At 43.1% G+C, this 19,457-nt stretch overlaps 1 protein-coding gene across 14 annotated transcripts in view; it reads right to left on the bottom strand.

The window, feature by feature from the left end:
* Window positions 1-19,457, bottom strand: part of Ryr3 (ryanodine receptor 3) — a 528,284-nt gene that overhangs the window by 26,365 nt on the left and 482,462 nt on the right. For 10 of the 14 annotated variants that reach the window (XR_007590437.1, XR_007590438.1, XR_007590440.1 and 7 more), the window contains exons 74-86: window positions 18,760-18,859; window positions 16,031-16,137; window positions 15,629-15,680; window positions 14,613-14,669; window positions 13,318-13,417; window positions 13,086-13,165; window positions 10,895-10,971; window positions 8,683-8,756; window positions 8,417-8,434; window positions 7,916-7,996; window positions 7,066-7,154; window positions 6,081-6,209; window positions 1,176-1,280 (exon numbers count right to left, since the gene is read on the bottom strand). Coding sequence is in view for 8 of the 14 variants with exons in the window: in XM_050134439.1 (XP_049990396.1) it covers window positions 1,176-1,280; window positions 6,081-6,209; window positions 7,066-7,154; window positions 7,916-7,996; window positions 8,417-8,434; window positions 8,683-8,756; window positions 10,895-10,971; window positions 13,086-13,165; window positions 13,318-13,417; window positions 14,613-14,669; window positions 15,629-15,680; window positions 16,031-16,137; window positions 18,760-18,859 (1,069 nt within the window). In the remaining 6 variants the exon portion in view is untranslated. Of the gene's footprint in view, window positions 1-1,175; window positions 1,281-6,080; window positions 6,210-7,065; window positions 7,155-7,915; window positions 7,997-8,416; window positions 8,435-8,682; window positions 8,757-10,894; window positions 10,972-13,085; window positions 13,166-13,317; window positions 13,418-14,612; window positions 14,670-15,628; window positions 15,681-16,030; window positions 16,138-17,862; window positions 17,960-18,759; window positions 18,860-19,457 lie in introns of all 14 variants that reach the window. The other 4 variants (XM_050134438.1, XM_050134435.1, XM_050134436.1 and 1 more) reach the window with 4 other exon arrangements.

Here is a 19,457-nt window from a genome sequence, read left to right as displayed (position 1 = left end):
CTGCAAACGCTTTGGCATGTATAGGATGGTAGATAAAGATCTCATCTAAGGGTGAAATGAAAATTAGAAAAGGATGCTTAGCAGAATAATCTGCAGGTAATTTTGAAAACTTTTCTTTGGGCCACACTTCTTTTACGGATTCTTCCTCCCTCTTGTAGAAAGACACAGCTGGTTGCCTAGCCGTTCAGTGCCCCGAGGGACTCTTCCCTACCTACTGGGCGTCATAGCTGCATTCGGAAGGAAGAAAAAGGAGCCGTAGCGGCACAGAGCAGTAGAGCTGAGAAGAGGCCTCCGAGGTCATTCCTTCTAACCCTGAGTATTTTACAGATGATGAAAACCGGAGCCAGAAGTCACTGATGTGGAGGGGGCAGGGCAAGGGCTCTTCTCTCCAGAGCCTCTCCCGCATACTGCCATGGCTGACACAGACGTGGACACGCTACTGCCAAATTAGTAGCCACACTCCCCTCCCCCCAGAACGCTCTTCCCGTAAGGCCAGAGTCAAAAGGGGAAAAAAATGAAGGGTTACACAGCACATTCCAAAAGAGAGGAGGCAGGTATGATAGCCTTGAGATTTTTAGATGTACATTATTTAAATTAATGCTGCAAATGTCCCTCTAATCAGTCTGAAACACATCTTGAAGTGCTCCCTTGGGTGTTGCCATGGAGAGAGGCGATCAGCTGCTATGTATGCTACATTTATTTGTTCATAATAAATGCTCAGAATGATTCTGATTCATCTTTCCAGAGAGATGGGGAGAAGGAAAGGTAGAGAGGGGGAAGGAGGGAAAGCAGGGGTAAGGGAGGGGGCGTTTGTGAATGACAGACATGCAACATTTGGAAGGTGAGAAAGGTCGGGGGATGGTGTTCTAAAATGACGAGACAGTGACATGGAAGGGATTGTACCGTGGAAAGCAGTGTGGAGGCAGTTACAAAATGAGAGATTGGTGGGAAACAAGGAAGAAGCTGCATTCGTGCAAAAGCCCCTCTGGGATCCCCCCACCGCAGGCATTCATCCCTGTTTCTGGGTTTGGTCCTCAGTTTTAAGAATGAGACCTAATCTGCTTGGCTTTTCCAGCCTTTGGTTAAGCAGCCACATCCACAAGGGGAAGTCCACAGGGCGAGAATTAATCCGACATTCACAGTAATGGAATATGTAGGGGAACAGGCCACAGTACCTGAGAGAGCTTCATCTGCATGTTAGCAAACACATGGAGGAATCCAACCACTGCATCCCACAGCCTACTGTGAGCCAGGCTCTGCTGGTTCCCGATGCAAGGGCCCTGTGGAGCAGAGAGTTACTCAGAGCCTGTCCTAGGAGGGCATTCGACTCAGGGTTATGTGAGAGGGCGGCGCCTTCTAAACTCATGTATTTCACGGTTCAATGTTTTCCCAAGATACTTTTCATTATTCCCAATTATAGGATCTTCTCTCTTGTGGGGGAAATAGGGGTTTCACAGCCATGATTTCTTTTAGCTTCAGAATGAAGAACATAGCTAACAAAATAGTTAAATGCTGTAGTTAAAGAGGATCTGAGGGGCGTTTGTTTACACTCTTTGCCCATTTCTTTCTCTGCAAGGCCTTCTAAGGAAACAAGGGTGATGGAGACCACAGTATGAAAACCAGGGGTAATCTACCACCCTTTGCTTTCAAGCAGAGCTTCATGTAAGTGTTACAACCTCTGACTAACCGAGATTTAAAATCTCAGTAATAATCCTGCTGTAGGAAGTCCTATAGCTAGAAGTTACCTGCCCACTGGGGCGTGGCCTCTTATACTATTTATGCCAATGCAGAACATGCATCCGGCTGCGGGATTTGGTTTCTGATCTCCGTTCCAGCAGAGGATTCTGATTTGTGAGTCTACCCCCTAAATAAATAACCATCTATTTCTCAATTCTGCGCTAGTGTGGGATTTCTTTTAAGCGTCCTTCCACATAATCCCAGCAATCAAACTACTCCTAGGAGTTTCATACTAACATAAACATCAGATATAAATACCATATCAGACATTTTCTTCTCAAAGCTGAATGTCGGATGAACAAATACCAGTTTGTATTTTCACAATAACCTTCTTATCTATGATCATTAGTAACTATCATAGCCTGTTTTTTCTTTAAAAAAAAACTTTAATCAATCTCCAAATTTCTCTTCAAAAAGAAATATCCAAAAAGGACACACATATTACCACAAGAATGGGAAGAGTCTCGGTAGGATTCCCAAGGGAAAGTTGGGATGAAGAAATATTGTCTACTTTCCCAAGTCATACTGTTTTATCCCAAATCACTGTTTATCTATGTTCAATTTCTTGTCCCTAGAGGCCAATGAGTTCATGTTTGAACAAAACTGGTTGTTGAAAGAAGTATTCACAGAATGCAAGCTTCTCTTTTGTGTTGAGTACTCCAGGGGAAATCTTCGTTGGTAACTTTCTCCTTTCTCCATTTACCCCTGAATGGGATACTATTGCCCTCTCCTTAATGAAGCCCTTCTTTTTCTTTTTTTGAGTTTTAATACAGTTTACCTTTACTACATTGAAAAAAACAACTCATTTCCCAGGAAGTACACTAAGTTTTGTATTTATTTTTATGAGAAAATAAAATCTGAGTAAGCTAGTTGCCTCGTGATATGGACATTGGATGAAAATCTAATTGCTGCCTCTTTCTTTCTTTCTTTCTTTCTTTCTTTCTTTCTTTTCTTTCTTTCTTTCTCTCTCTCTCTCTCTCTCTCTTTCTCTCTCTTTCTCTCTCTCTCTTTCTCTCTCTCTCTCTCTCTTTTCCTCCCTTCCTTCCTTCCTTCCTTCCTTCCTTCCTTCCTTCCTTCCTTCTCTCTCTTCTCTTTCTCTCTCCCTTTCTTTTTCCACAATTGGGGGATTGAACCTGGAGTCTCACACATACAAGGCAGTCACTCTACTATTGATCTATAGCCTCAACCTTTTTTAAATTATCTAAAATTTGAAACAGGATCTCTTTAACCTAGCTGACTTTTAATCCACTCTCTACCCTAGGTAGGTCCTGAACTTGTGACCATTCTACCTCATCCTCCAGATAATATTTTTCATTGAACAAATTTCAACTCCATGATATATAAAAGAGCCACACTGAGATTTACTGTTGACTTACAGAATGGGGAAAGAAGGAAATGATGGTACACAAGGAAGGGGATGGGACATTCCTCATGCCTTTCCTTGTTTATTTTTCAGTTACTGACATTATTCTTCATAAGTCACTCACAATCATCCATGACTTCTCCAAAAGACCAGTGTGCATCCTTCTTTATGCACAGTCTGTGTGTCTCTGTGACGACACTAAGCCCTTAGGTTCATAAGAGCTTTCTCTTTCATTAAATTCCTCATGCGTGGTTTGTTTGCTTTATTTCTTTGTTGTCTGACTCTGAGTTTCAGAATGCTGTTGAGGCTATCATCAATTCCACTTCTGCATGTTTGGTGCATAATAGATATGATTAGAGGCATAATACATATGATCACTTTAAATTATGAGTGATCATCTCATAGCAAATATTTTTCATTATGCATATGCATTTTAAACTACATTATCAACAGTTTCATAGCAGAGACAATATAATACATTCTCCCCAGAAACCAAGATGAGAACACAAGCTAAATGTTTTATTCAACTAATAAAGGAGAAAATATTTTATTCATGAGTTTTGTGGTTATGATCACATAAAAATTAAGTGTCAATTATCCTTCAAAAATCTTGTGTTACATAAGGCTGTTATGGCTACTGATTATATAGACAGATTTCCTATATATATCATTCATCTCTCTTCACGGCAGGTAGACTGTTGTAGGAGATGCATAGCAAATGTTATGGAAGATCTACACAGAGAATTCTCAATAGAAGACTCTCAAATTTGGCCCAAAGACACTTAAGGAAATGTTTAGCCATTCCCTGATGGCTATTAGAGAACTGCAAATCAAAATGACTCTGAGATGCCATCTTACACCAGTCAGAATGGCTAAGATCAAAACCACCAATGACAGCTTATGCTGGAGAGGATGTGGAGTAAGGGGAACACTCCTCATTGCTGGTGGGAATGAAAACCTGTACAATCACTCTGGAAATCAGTATGGAAGTTTCTCAGAAAATTGGGAATCAACCTACCCCAGGACCCAGAAATACCACTCTTGTGCATATACCCAAAAGATGTTCAATCATACCACAAAGACATTTGTTAAACTATGTTCACAGCAGCATTATTTGTAATAGCTAGAACCTGGAAACAACCTAAATGCCCCTCAACTGAAGAATGGATAAAAAAAATGTGGTATATTTACACAATGGAGTATTACTCAGCAGTAAAAAACAATGACATCTTGAAATTTGAATGTAAATGAATGGAACTAGAAAAAAAACATCCTGGGTGAGTTAACCAGACCCAGAAAGATGAACATGGTATGTACTCACTCACTCTTAAGTGGATACAGACTGTAAAGCAAAGGATAACAAGCCTATAGTCCATGACCCCAGAGAAGCTAAGTAATAAGGAGAAACCAAAGATAAACATATATAGATCCCCCAGAAAAGGGGAAATAGATAATATCTCCTGACAAAATTGGGAGCATGGGGGTGGGAGGAGAAAAGAGGGTGGGAGGGGAGAAGGAAAGGAGAAGGAGAAGAGGGAGGAGAACGTGAGGGAACAGAATAGTCAAGACAAGGGGAAGGACAGAGATGGAAAGCAAGGAAAGAGATATCTTGATTGAGGGAGCCATTATGGGACTAGCAAGAAACCTGGCTCTATAGAAATTCCTAGGAATCAACAAGGATGGTCCCAGCTAAAACCCTAAGAAATAGTGCAGAGGGTGCTCGAACTGGCCTTATCCTGTAATCAGATTGATGACTATCTTAAACGTCACCAATAGAACCTTCATTCAGTAGCTCATGGAAGCAGAGGCAGAGAGCCACAGTGGAGCACTGGGCTGAGCTCCCAAAGTCCAGTTGAAGAGTGGGAAGAGTGAGAATATGAGCAAAGAGGCCAAGACCATGATGGGGACACCCACTGAAACAGCTTCCCTGAGCTAATGAGAGAGGTCACTAACCCTGGCCAGACAGGGAAGGAACCAACATAGGACCAAACTAGTCCCTCTAGTTGACAGTTGTACAACTGGGACAGACTGCAGGGCCATTGGCAGTGGGACCAGGATATGTCCCTGCTGCTTGTACTGACTTTGGAACCCATTCTCTTTGGAGGGATACGCTGCTTAGCTTAAATATAGTAGGGAGGGCCTTGATTCTTCTTCAAAGCAATGTGCCATCTACTCTGAGGAGTAGATGAGAGGTGGGGAGGAGGGGAAAGTGGAGGGAACAGGAGGAGGGGAGGGAGTGGAAACTGAGATTGGCATGTAAAGTGAAAAAAAATAGCTCTTTTTGTTTTGTTTTTTAAATAAAAGAAAAAAAGGAAGAGAAAGAATACTAGAGCATTAAGACATTCACTCTGAAATCCACTTGACATTACTTCTTCCATAGTAAGAGCTCAAAGATTAAAGTTTTATTGCTATTTATTCCATTTTGTGACAGAGTTTCACTATGTTGCCCAGACTAGCTCAAAACCCAAGATCCTCCTGCCTTTGCCTCCCAAACCCTGGGATTGTAGGCATGTGCCAATGTAGATAGGTTGGATTCCGTTCCTTATTTAAAACCCCTACTAGGATATTGCTTATGTCATTGTTCCATAATTCTGTAAACAGTTTCTCTGCTTCCCTCTCTGTGCTTACTGAACATCAGATATTGATACATCATCAGATATTCTAGGCTGAAGAATTTTAAGGTGAATATATTTTTCATTCATATAAAGTAGTCAGTCTAGAAAAGGAAGCAAAATGTAATGAGGTAAATGAAAATAAACTGTGACAACACCATGAACAGGTCCCAAAAGGGGACCACAGACTACAGGTTCTCACAGACCATGGGTACCAATGGTTCCCTTTTCTAGATATGAAATTATGCTAGCGTTGGGGCTGAGTACACAGGATGCACTGTGTGCATCCAAATACTCTAGAGAATACAGAAAACGAGCAAGTTAAAAATATTCCCTCTGCTGCCAACTCTGCACTCATTAGCACCTACCTGGATGTACTCTGTAAGAGAATTAAAGATCTGCTTGGTGACTGCCAGAGCTTTAGAGAAATTGTGCTGTCCAGATTCATCAATGATGTCCTTTCCCGAGTAGTACCAATAGAAATCGCTGATGGACTCCTAAAAGCAAACAGCAGAGTTGGACATTTGGAGGGATCCGATCATATCTCTACGCCTCTGCTATGACAGGAGCCGGGGAGCCAACAAAGATGCACAGAGATAGCTGGCCCCTAGCACCTTCCAAACTCACGTCGTTCTCCACAGGGAAGAACGTTCGAGGAAGATACGCAGCCTCTAGCACCTGGGAGACTATGATGTACGACATCCAAAGTGAGCTATGCCCACTGAAGATAATAGTGATTATCCATAGGTAATTTGATCCTTCTTTCTGGGCCACTGTAGCCGGGTCTTTACTGACAACACTAACCTATGCCCAGCATTTTGTTAACAGACACTCTCATGATTAAGGGTCCTTCCGCCTTGTCTATGAACACATGTTTTAGGAATTAAAACTTCCCGAAGTGTGAGGGCATAGATTACAACTCCCTCTTTGAGGGTTAGACTACATAGACACTCTCTGAGTGATGCGGGTCTAAGGCCCAAGTTTTCAACTTAACAATGGTGTGACTGTGCTATTGATTCAGTTGAAGTTGTATTTGTAGTTCCGAGTGTTGTTTTTTTTTTTTTTTCAGCTACCTATTTATGATGTGACGTCCTCTGATAATGCTATTCAGGAGCCCAGGGTCAGCCACATAATCTTAAGAGTAAACCATCAATATGCTACAGCGTCTCATCTCACGAAACTATGATGTGCAATAGCTAGGCATAGGAAATGCATTTCCAGCTTATGGGTGGCTTATCAGGATATAGTTCCACGGAGGAACATCTCTATCCTGGGCCTCCCTGTTTCTGCGTGGCTGTTGCTAGCTCTTGTAACTGTAGATGAAGTGCACCATTGCCCATGGTTCTGACTCACCTGCAGACGCAGAAGGTAGTCCACGGTGCTGATTATGATGTTCACAGTGGTGGTGTTGCCCATCTGAGTCCTCAGAAAGTTCTGGAAGTCTGAGAACACCAGTGCTGGGTCAGAACCTAGGCCCATTAGACCAAAGGGAGCCAGGCATACCCTGTTAACTGAGCTTAGACATAGCATACTATGTGGCAAGTCTCACACAGAGAATATATTTGGAGCCTCACAAATCCTGCTCTACTCTGAGCTCTGATAACCCTGTGACACCTAGAACAAGATAAGATTTTGGAGGTGATATGAAAGGGATGGTGATTCTGGGAGTGGTTTAGCCTTGCTGACACTAGACAGCAACAGTCACAAGCCTAACGGTCATTCTATACAGCTTTCGTATTAAGGACTAGATGAACTTGGATAGCTTGGTGGTTTGAATGAGAATGACCCCCCATTGGCTCATATGTTAGAATGCTTGGTGATCAGTTAGTAGAACTGTTTGGGAAGGATTAGAAGAAGCGGCCTTGTTGGAGGGGGTGTGGCTTTGTTGGAGGAGGCGTGTCTCTGGGAGTGGGCTTGGAAGTTTAAAAGGGCCATGCCAGGCCCAGTCTCACTCTTCTTGCCTGCTGCCTGTGGATAAACATGTCAAGCTCTCAGCTCCAGCCCCAGCACCACGCCTGTCTCTGTCCCACCAGGAAGATCACGGACCCACCCTCTAAGCAAGCTCCAAACTAAGAATTGCCTCGGTCATGATGTCTCTTCACAGCCACAGAACAGTAACTCTTTGGATCAAGTGAGCACCACTGAATGAGAATCCCGCACACAGACGCTGCTTTCCCTCAACAAGTCGGCTGTCCCCACTCACCGCTGTTGTGTCCTTCACAAAGCAGCTGGAGGAACCGGAAGAGATCCTGTGTGAACTCGTCGTTCTGGAGCACTTTCTCACCTTGAAAACATAATAGACACGTCAGCATGTGCATGGCCTCTCAACAAGGAACACCTGCTAAGGCACATGACTCCAAAATGGCAAACGGCTTTGGAAATGAACCTTTGGACCGATGTTGAGAAACCCAACTAATTGACAGCCAAGGCTGCGGAGTACACAGCGCAAATAGTAAACTGTGTAGCCTGAAGCCACATCCTGCAATGAGAACAACTAGGCTACAGCAGTCAGTGGCCCACAGCCCATCAAAACCCATGCTTCACAGATAGATAGAAGGCACTTCTTTAATTAAGCATCAAGCTGCAGGGTTAAACTCGGCATGCAACCACCAAACCCAAGATGTGTCTGTACCAAAGCAATTAAATCCAATCCCTTAGGATTCCCACACCATGGTAGGAACTCTGACTAGAGAGTCACACTTACCACGCTCACGAACTATGACTGGTGAAGAGAGGAAAAAGAGAAAATACAAAGTAAGAAACCCATAAATACTGTAACAAACTTCAATGATAGCTAGCTCTATGAACACATCCAGCCTGGATGCTGGCTTTAGCAACATCAGAGAGAAATGTTTTGCTCAAATGGAGCAAGTCTTTGTAGACAAAGAAATTGCATGCAAAGGCTGTGATCAGCAAGAGCTGATCTTTCAACCAGGAAGGGGATGACCTTGGCATTCATCGGCTACTTACGTGTTCCTTCTTCTGTAACCATTCCCAGGCCTTCAGCTTTATTCTGCCTCTCAAATGCATTCAAATCAAGGACACTTTTAATTGACAAAAGAAAACAAGGTTCAGGGCTAACCACACTGGGAAAATAGATTTCTAATGTCAAGTATTTACGAAGAATATTTTGTCTCTTTATTATCATAAATAGACTAACACATAACAGTTTGTCCAAAAAAGCCTGAAGCCCCTTGGGTTTGTGCCAAGCACTGTGGTTTATGGATGTGACAGCTCACAGACCTTGTCATACATACAGAGAGATGATGATCATTGTTTAGTTTGAATCCTTTCTTATGGGTGAAGATTTAGAAAGCCCTCCCAAGTCAGGAAGAGATGATTTGTTTCTGAGATTCCTAAACTACATCCAAAGCTCACCTCCCACCTCTAGCTGTTTTCTCTAAAGATCACAGAGAATTGTGGTCCCTAGTGTCTAGGATGAGGATTGGAGGAAAAAGCTAGATACTCTGGTGAATTCAAAGGCCTCCCTCTCTTATGGTTCCTGCTTTGTTCAAAAGCCAGTAGCAGCTAAGATTAGGCCTTCTGTGAAATGTTGGTGTTTGTTTTTGTCCCCATTTCCCCCTACCTTCCTGGCTACAGTCAAGTTTTTCTGAGGCAAGAAAAGCTACCCAGGCTGGGAATGAGAACACCTTGGGAACAAATCACTTCCAAATTAAGTATCCTTACGCTTTCCCAATAGGTTAATTCCTTAACTGATCTGAACAGTGTGCTAGAGCAAAAAGTTTTATAAAGGTATCGCTCTTAGGGGCATGCATGGCTGAGCCCGTGAAGACTAGCGTTAGCTTTACTTCTGTTGGGGCTCAGAGGACATGGTTGTAGACTAGAGAGATATTAGCACTCTTTTTTTCCTTTCTGGGGACTCTTGGTGAAATTTCTATTGCTACCTTTGTTGTTTTTCTTTTTAAATTAAAAAACATTATTTTTGTGTATGAATATTTTGTCTGCATGTACCATGTATATGCCTGGTGCCCATGGAAGTCAGGAGAGGTTGTGGGATCCCTTGGACCTGGAGTTTATGTATAGCTGTGAGCCACCATGTGGATGCTGGGAACTGAACCTGGGTCCTCTGCAAAAGCTACAAGGACTTGGTCTCCTCTGACATCTCTCCAGGTGCTAGATGTGTTGTTTTCCCCATCCCAGCCTGTGCAATTAAAAAAGGGCTGCTTAAAAAAACCCAAATTATCCTGCTGTTTTACTGCTTGGATTTTGCTGTGTTGGGTTGGGGATTGGGGCAAGCGGCAAGATAAACACAGGAAATGACGTTTGGACCTTGTTGCTTTGAAGCTTTGCTTTTGAATTGGTGCCATGCATCTCACTTTAATCCCTAAATGCCCACGCTGAATGTTTTAATTTTCTTACTGCTTAAGTATTCTACAGATATGTATTATCTGTGTAATAATCAAAACCATTAAAGTGTCTTAAAACTTCTGTGAGAAATCATCTGGCTATTAAGTGAATGTCATTTGTCCCTCTGTGCTATCATTATAAATGAATTATAAACAAATTTATCAGTATCAAGTACTGTAGCATACTGAGAGACCTCTTAGAGATCTAATGGAAATGTCATGAGCAATGTAGAACTCGGTTGCCTTGATTTTGCCATCCCTGGGTCCACAGGTACTATTCTATCCTCAATGAGTCAGACCTGGCAATATTACATTTTCTCTTCCTGAGAGAGACAATAAACTAATAGACTGCTAGTGCAGAGAGAGGGGGTGGGAGAGTAGGAGGGAGGGAGGGAGAGAGGGAGGGAGAGAGGGAGGAAAGGAGGGGGGAAAGAAAGATTATGCTGTAGCTCATACAGTCTCCTCATTGCCTGGAGGTTGGCAAGATTATGAAGTCGACTAAAAGGATGTTCATCCCCCAAATGTTCAAATGGAAGACATCATAGTCTATCTTAACTCTTGATACTTAGAGACAAATGGTTAAGTAATTGTAACTTTGGTTTCTGGCAGGAAGTCATGTTTGTGACTGATGGGGATTATTTCTTCTCATAATGTAGTTTGAATGTAATCCTGAAGGCTAGGGAACATTAGCTACTCTCTGGGACTTTAAGGTAGTAAATGCTGAATCTTCTCAACAATTGCATGGTAAGGTAGATGATTTTGTGTACCCCTTTATCTTTGGTTTTAAGAATGCTGAGTGGTTTCCCCAGACTTACCTGCAAGACTGCATAAGACCAGAAAGGCTTTGAAAGAACCCGGCATCTTTTTTCTCTTTTAAGTAATCTAGCATTTTCTGCAAAGAGACACAGTTTAGAGAGAATCAATGAAAACTATGTCGCAGCTCATGATTTTCCCAATTCTGATAGAGAAATGGCAAATCCCCTGCCATAGAGGCACACCAAAACAGACTCAGGGCTACAGATAAGAGTTACTGGTGTAGTTAAGAAAATATAACCTCTACACCAAGGCTCAGGGAACATCTGGGAAGAGGCCAAAAAACCATAAGAGCAAGGGGACCAGGATGTCAGCTGGGAGGCTGTCTTCTCTACAGTACCAGGGCACCCACAACATCTCAACAGTAGGTTGCCTAAATAAGGTGTGAACAATATCACCACCAGATGACATGCCAATCTGTTTGGGAGAAATCTTAGAAGGTCCTATCCCTAGATGAAGAGCTACAATCAGTGACTACAGGAAATGAATAAGGGAGAATCAATCTTCCCCAAGGATGAGTCACTTGATAGGTGATCCAAAACCAAGTGGTCAACCCTAAAGGCATGCATTTGGGCGGCACTAAATGGACACAGAAGGTTGTGTTTATGTGCTTAAATGAATGCATACATCCAACAATAACAAAGAAAACTGTGCATGAGTCAAAACATCTACCCAGGGAGTCAGATTCTATTGGATAAAGCTTATTATTTTTGCTACTTCATCAAAGCGTAGTAGACCTTTGGCATTTTTGGATTTATTGTTTAAAGTCTTTATTATTTTGGATGAGTGTTAGGATGGTGACATTGTGATGTCATTGTTTTCTATGAGTATTGTTTATAGGAACAAGAGTTTGGACAGCAATGGGCCTAGTTGAGAGCACAGACATGTTTACTTTGTTTTCTCTGGTCTCTGATTTTAGAAAGGAGGAATTTTGTGGGACATAAAATTTTTGTATATTAAAAAAGAGCTTGCTGCAAGATAGTTAGCTGATACGTTGTAGTGGAAAAAAGAAGCCAACAAGAGAGAAAGAAAAATAACAATTCTTCATGAGAAATTAGCTTGGGAAGATTTAAAGACCAAGAAAACATTATGTCTAAGATAGTTATGAATTCAGAGACTTGCAAAGGCTCTGAGATATACTTTAATGAATATTAAAGTTCTGTTTGAACTCACTTTCTTGTGCACAGGGCTGTTCTAGGTCACAGTGGTTTTCAACTTTCTTAACACTGCAACCTTTTAATATAGTTCCTCATGTTATGGTGACCCCAACCATAAATTATTTCATTGCTACTTTATAGTTATAATTTTGCTACTGTTATGAATCATAGTGTAAATGTTTTTGGAAAAAGAGGTTTGCTAAAGGGATTGTGACCCACAGGTTGAGAACCACTGCTTCAGGAGATACTCATAAATGTCTACCTTTCTCAACCAGTTCCAATTCAGACACCAAATGACTACTGGCTATCCGAATACTGACTTCTCATTTTATGCCCACTAAAACGTAATCAGCAAGATAGGATGTTTTGCTGTTTTATTTTGCGGTCTGAGAAATTGAACATGGGGCCTCGTTCATGTTAAGCAAGTGCTTTGTCACTGAGCTATATAGCTCTGACCCCTGGGTTTATGAGACAGAGAGTCTCACTCACTTTGTAGCCCGAGGTGGCCATGAACTCAAAATCCTCCAGCCTGAGCTTCTGGATTGAGGACTTTATTTGTATCGCTCACTAGAATAACTTCAGCCTTTACAGCAGAACCAGGCATTGTTAGTAATCGGTAAGTAAGTGTTTGATGAATAGGAGATAAGTGAGTGAATAGCAGGAAACTGAATTACTCGTGCGGTTTCTCATGGTAAAGCAGCTCACAGGTTAAAGGGCTGAAATAAACATCAGGGGCTTCAGAAACATCCTCTGAGTAGTTCCAGTTCTGCCGGAAAACTTGAGGGAAAATTCAATGTCTCATTTCTTTAATTTCAGGTAAGAACCTCTCTATTAAGTACACACATTCATGCAAACTTCCAGCTTTTGTTTTTACCTATGTTTCCATCTGCTCTGACATAATTGGCCACCAAGGACAAACACCAGCCAAGAAACTGTGGGTGGCCTTCTTGGAGCAAACCGAACCTCATCCGTGAGAACTGTCCTGTCCAATGAAAGTACCCCAGGAACTCCACACCACCCCCCGATGCCATCTTACCTGTTGCACGCCAGCATTGCCTCCATTGAGAATGGCAATTCCCAGCTTCAGCGTCTCAACCACCATGGGACTCATCTCACCTGCCAGGGTGAAGATTTGATTGACTCACCAAGAAAAGAGGTGGTAAATTATACCTGTTGGGCTTTCTCCAGGCTTGTTAATGTGACTTTAGGCCATGGAGCGTTAGCTCTGTGCCAGTCACCGAGGGTCTACCTAGAAACAGGGACATCACCTTTGCTGGCACTTATCATCTGAAGGACCATCTCTGCGGCACCACGTTCGTGCAAGCGCGCTTGCTGATACAGTGTTTTCTGCTTCTCCATCTCCTTCTCCTAGAAGAAGAAGTCATATAGAAAGATCAGCCCCTCCAGGGCTCTCATTCCTCCCTTCTGCCCATGTTCTCCTTGGGTAAATGCAACGTGGCAAGATACGCTGAGAGTGAATCTTTCATAGCTTATGAAAAGCAATGCATATAACTGTGGATAAAGCAAACCTCTAAATTTTATTTCCAGACACGACCTGGCTTCCCCAAAGAATCTACCCATAAATTTACTCACTCTTTAATGTTGAGGTTTCTACTCTTTATGTTGCTAGGTAACAGTGTTTTCACCTTTGCTATTATAAAGCAGATTATTATTATTTAAATAGTGAAGAGAGAGAAGACCGACTCAATGTGGTCACTTTGGGAAGAGGAGCAGAAAGATTCAGCCAAAGCTCTCAGTCTTAGCCTTCAGGGTCCCAGCATGAGGGTAGGACACACACTAACTAAGCAGTGCAGGTCAGGGTGTGGACCTGTCCATCACCCCTGCCCCAACTCCAGTCCAGGCAAAGCCACAAGCTGGAAGTCTTTCTCCTGGAGACAAGTTCCTCCTTGGCTGCCTCCAGGGCTCTAGCTTTTCCATCTCCCAGCATGCAATTTCTAGCAAGTCAAGATTGAAATGTGCTTGTCTTTCAATGCTCTGTTATACAGGAAACATGCTTGAGGGGCCACCTGACTATATTTGTCTGATATAAGAAATGCCCCTGTATTTACACTGCAGACATGTTCTACCAGAACTGGTTACCAGAAGTGTAATTATCTACGTACACTTTTATTGTATTTTTGGATGCTTTGCCTATCAAAGAGCACAGAAACCTAAAAATTGTGCAGTTTTAGGAGTGCCGGGCTTCTGCACTGCCTTCAAATAAAACTGCCATCAACTGGTATTTCTAGAGTAGTAGTGACAATCCCAATGCCCTTGATTTTTTTCAATTTTGATTATTTAAATTTGCCCCCTTTCAGTCTGTTTCTATACGATAAGTAGAACAGTTCCCATCAGAACCAGCATAGTTAGAAGTGGGCATTGCTGATGAGCAGGATGCCTGCTGCTTGCCAGTCACAGAGGCAGATGGCAGAGCCATGGCTGGACTTGCTGAGTCAGACACAGCAGTACAGTGAGTTCCATAAGCGAACGGCAGTCACCATTCTGAAGCCCCATTCTATTGGCCTGTAAGGGCCTTGGTTCTAATGTCTTTATGGAAACTCACTTCAAATGTTTTTTCCCTCTCTTCATCTTCGTCTTCATCCTCAGCACTCTGACAACTCTGGGTTCCATGGAGCAGGGAAAGGAGGACACAGACAACCAAGTTATAGGGAATCACTCTTCTTTTTTTGTTATTTCTTATTGTATTTTATAAAACAATCTTTTATTTTTACATACCAATCCCAGTTCCCTCTCCCTCCCAAGCATAGCTCTTCTATGACATTTAGAACGCACAAGGGACAGGTCATTCATAGACTCCTAGGACCTCAGCACCTTGTAAAACTAGGAACATTCTGATCATTGCAGGGCTACCTTCTACTTTAAATGCCATTTTTGTAGTCACCAAGGGGTTAAGGAACAAGAAAGAAGAACATGGAGTTCACATATCCAACGGGGACTTGTTTTAAGCACAGATACGAATTCCCTTCCCTAAAAAGTTTTGATGCAAATGAGGACAAAGGAATACAAGGATTTGTCCCTCTTAAGACAGATGCCAGGGCTGTGATATTAAGACTGGAATATCCATGATGAAAACCCCAAATTGTCACTTTGTACTAGGGTCATGAGAGACAACAGAACAAAGCAATACGAGTTCCTGTTTGCCATCATCTGTCTCCTCTTTCCTGAATGTTTTACTCTCTGAGGACAGTTTCCTTATGTACATTCAGCATGCCAAGAGTTTGTCAAACTTCTGGGTGGCATTCCTCTAGTCACTGTGACTCCTCTGGAACACTGGAACCTTTTTCTAGTGTCTGGCCTGTGTCCTTCACCCGCACACAGAATGAACTACCTGGCCTCTCCCAGTCACTGACTGAAGGTGGAAGACAGTCTTTGTGCTTAGGCCTTATTCAGTCAGCTTTAGAACTGCCGCTATTTCTACAAAGTCTCAAGGGGCCACACTAACAGTGTGAGCACTGTGTGATGCCCAGAACCTGTGTTATGACCAAGCCCTAGTCTTCATGCTTATACAACTTAATATGATAGGCAGATTGTGACAAAGTGCTAAGAACCCAGGAGTACCTTGGCCATCATACTGGAGTAGGAGGTGTACAAAGGGTCATCTTCCAATTTGCTGGAAGAGAATATCAGAGAAAATATTTAGCAGGCTATGTTCTGGAGTCAAAAAAATTACTAAAAACCATATAAATTCCAAGTTAAATATACTAGTGAGCTAATTAGACACTCTGAAAAGCTGATCCAGCATTGCCTCAACATGGAATTTAGGATTAAAGTCATGATTTTAGGCCATTTCATCTTTAGTCTGTCTCATATTATGAGAAGCCTGTCCTCTGGGTGTGTCCTGGTGACCATGAACAGAGCCTCTCAGTTCTGAAATCCCTTCTACCTGCTGTTGACACAGAAGGGCGGTTATGAGCGAGCCCTGTCCCAGGCCTGTGGGAAGAACACCACGGGGATGCTTACCTCCTCTCCGTGAGCGCGTTGCGGCTAAAATACAGGATGATTTGGTGAAGTGGGTCAGGCTGCTTTTCTGTCTCTTCCTCTTCCTCCTCTTCAACCCTGGGAGATTTCTACACAGAGCAACACAGGCAGATTTGAGGCACAGATCCCTGTACGCACAGTACAACCGCATGCGAGTAACGAGAAGGCAAAGCGCAAGGCACAGAGGGCGTCGGACTGAAAGCATCATCTATCAGCTGCTTATTCCAGCGCAGGAGTCCCGAGGATGCAGGGTTGCTGTAGACAGACACATTTCCCCAGCCAATCAAAGGCACGTTCCATTTTAAGTTAAATGAAATCAAAGAAAGCAAATGGCTGGCCACAGGGAAAGAGCTACGGACTCCAATCAACGCTCATGCAAGCTGTGAGCACCCCAGTTCAGGAGGGAAACCCTGCTGTCACTTAAGAAACTGAGTCCCTCTAGACGATACATGGAATTTCTTCTGGAAAGCAGGCTTGAGATAGAGGTGAGACCAAAGTCATAAATCTCTGGGCTTATTTGGGGTCCAGTTGTATTATTTTAGTTTTTTTCCCCAAGTATTGCAATGTTTATTGATAGGTAACAAGTATATAAAATCAGGGCATGAACATGACTTAATAAATTTAGCAGACTTAATTTCAATACTATAATAAGAGGAACCAATGAAAAAATCTTACCATAGTATTAGTCTAGATTTAACCTAACAAAAGACGTGTCTGTTTGTTTCAGCTTCACACTCAACCCTAAAATTTACATTGTCCTGCAAAGCTGCCATGTAGGAGCCGCAAGACTGGCCCTCCTCTCACCAAACCACTTCTCTGTGTTTATAGAAAGAGAAGCAGCAGCTGGTGCTAGTGGAAACAGTGAAATTTTCTGGCAGAGGTCAAGTCAGCAGGAGGATGTACTTGGTGAATTGGTGAGAACTACCCAGGTTGTGCGAATGGTTCCGCAGCAGAGGGCTAAAATGCCACTTCCTGCCAGCTTCACACCCATCAGGAACATGGGAAAGCAAAGGCAGCACCTTCTCAGCAACAGGAGTGTGTGGGGAAAGCAAGGGACCTAGGAACAAAGGGAAAGAATGGCGAAGAGAGATTTAAAAGAAAAAAAAGGGAAGGAGGGAGCAAAGACACAGAACGATAGTTCAAAGAGGAGAACAGACAGAAAAGAATGAAAGAGAAACAACACAAAATTAGTGCAGAGAGCAAATGAGAACAGAAAATGAGAAACCGAGAGGTAGAGAGAAAAGAGAACACTAAGGTTGAGAAAAGAGAAGAGGAGGGAGGGCTTATTTTCCCCTGACACAGGATGAGGCTGCTCCGCTGTGATTCCCGTGGAGCTGTCCCAGAGTAGGAAGTCTACTAGAGAGTGCATGCCAGCTTTCTGAAAGGCCAACAACACAGAAAAGAGATACAGGACAGAGGATTATTTAGATGTGCCTCCCCCAAAGCAGAGCTATTGTTTTGGATGTGGAGTTTTAGCAGGGAGTAAGCAGGGCGGGGGTCTCCTGCAACCAGTGGTGCTCAAAACTTAACTTGGCACGGACTCCCCATGCCACAGCTGTGCACTTTAAGAAACATTAGTTGTTAATGGTGATGGAGACAGGGGTGAGGAGGACGTTATTAGCACCTCTAATTGAAATTCCATCCTCTGGCTCGTAGGCCCATAGGCAGCATCACCCTGAGAATTTAACTCTTTTCAGGTTGACACAGCACACACATTCTCTGTGAATGCCTGACTTCCGCAACACACACAAACACGGATAGAAAAATCAAGCCCATTCACACCCGTGTCCACTCCCAGTTTGTTCGGTACTTACAGCCAAATCCTGTACTAGGTTCTCTTCAAAGGAGTACGCCTCTGTTTCTATCCAAAATCTCTGATAGCCATGGAGGAAGAGGTTAATAGAGCGGTGCCTGAGTGGAAGGGTGAGACGGGGGTCAGGACAGTCGCTGGGCTCGTTAGTTTAGTTTGGGTGGTTAGCGGTTAGTAAGCCAGGACAGACTTTTTGTACAATTCTCATCTTCTGATTGGTCAGGACAGCCAGTAGCTCACATTGTTTCCTCATAAATACTGGAGTTCTTCCGAGCGCCATAACCAGAGCAAGACACAACATCCCCATTTAGCTTTACTGGGTTTTTACCAACATTGCCATTCTAGTGAGAAATAGCGGATTAGATCAAGTCTGAAAATGTTCGCTTCAGGCGACAGTTTAGTCATTTCTTCAGATTAGCCCACTGTCCAGTAATACAATTGAAACCGGGTTGTAGTTTAGTGCCAAACTGAAAACCCTCAACTTCTGCTTCAGTACCTTCCCCTAGCCAAGGAATACCTCAGCGGGGCACTCCAGTGGTCACTTAGGAAGGCAAGATCTGGGCGTGCTATGCTGTGGGCATGCCTGCTGTGCACCTTTGAGAGCCTGGCTGTGCTCTGGTGTCTGGCTCACGCCCCTTCCTGGAAAGTTGGCCACAGAAGCACAGCTAAGAGGGACCGTAGTAGCAAGCCAGGACGGGAATGCAGAAAAGGACAAGATCGGTCATGTCCTGGTTTGTGTTTTGGTAGAACCAAAATCTGGCTGTCTCCCGTTAAAATCTGACCAATCAGAATTTTACTTTCTAAAAAATTGTACAAACACGTATTCTTATGGGAACATCAAATCATGGCCAGGAACGGAGGCATGTGCAGAGGATGAGCTGACGTCTTTCAGTTACATTACCATTAAAATGGGTATTAGTCTGTCATACTGAGTTTTTTCATTAACCTTTTCCAGCCAAACACGTTGAAAGGTGATCAGGAAGAAATTGTTAATTTTGTGTCTGGAGAGAAGCATACAGGGTTTTCTTTTAAACACCGGCACTAGATGAACAGCATCTCTACAATCAGACAAATCCCTCCAGGCGTTTAGTCTGGAAGATTCCCTGACGCTTAGACCATCACAAAGTAGGGAAGAGGAGCAGCTTCCTCCGTTGCCTCCTCGGTGAGTTGGTTGTTATGAAATTGACTCAGAATCCTTCATACTAGAGAGAAAACCCAGGCAGCTGTTCTAGAGCAACTGTCTCAAGGACCCATGCCTCATGACAGAGATTCCGTGAACTTATCCTGACATATGCAGGTGCAGGAATGATGAAGGAATACCCGGATAGGAAGGGATGGTATCAACATCATTACAAAAACAAGAAGCTTGATTTTGAGAGGGAGGGATGACTTCTGCCTGGCCCTGGACAAGTGTTTGTAGACCTGAGTTCCTCATGCCACACCCTCAGGCAGGAGTTCTAGCCAAGAGAGGATGGTGAGCGTCTCCTAGTGATTTCATTGCCTCTTAGAAAACAAATAAAAATCATACACATGTCTACAATGTTAAATGGACGTCAGCTTCACCTTTCTGAGAGGGCTTCACCATCCCTGTACCTAGGG

The sequence above is a fragment of the Alexandromys fortis genome, unplaced genomic scaffold (genome assembly GCF_014885135.2).
Source record: "Alexandromys fortis isolate MF-2015 unplaced genomic scaffold, M_Fortis_MF-2015_v1.1 scaffold_6, whole genome shotgun sequence".
NCBI lineage: Eukaryota > Metazoa > Chordata > Mammalia > Rodentia > Cricetidae > Alexandromys > Alexandromys fortis.
This window is presented reverse-complemented; position numbering and strand designations above follow the sequence as displayed.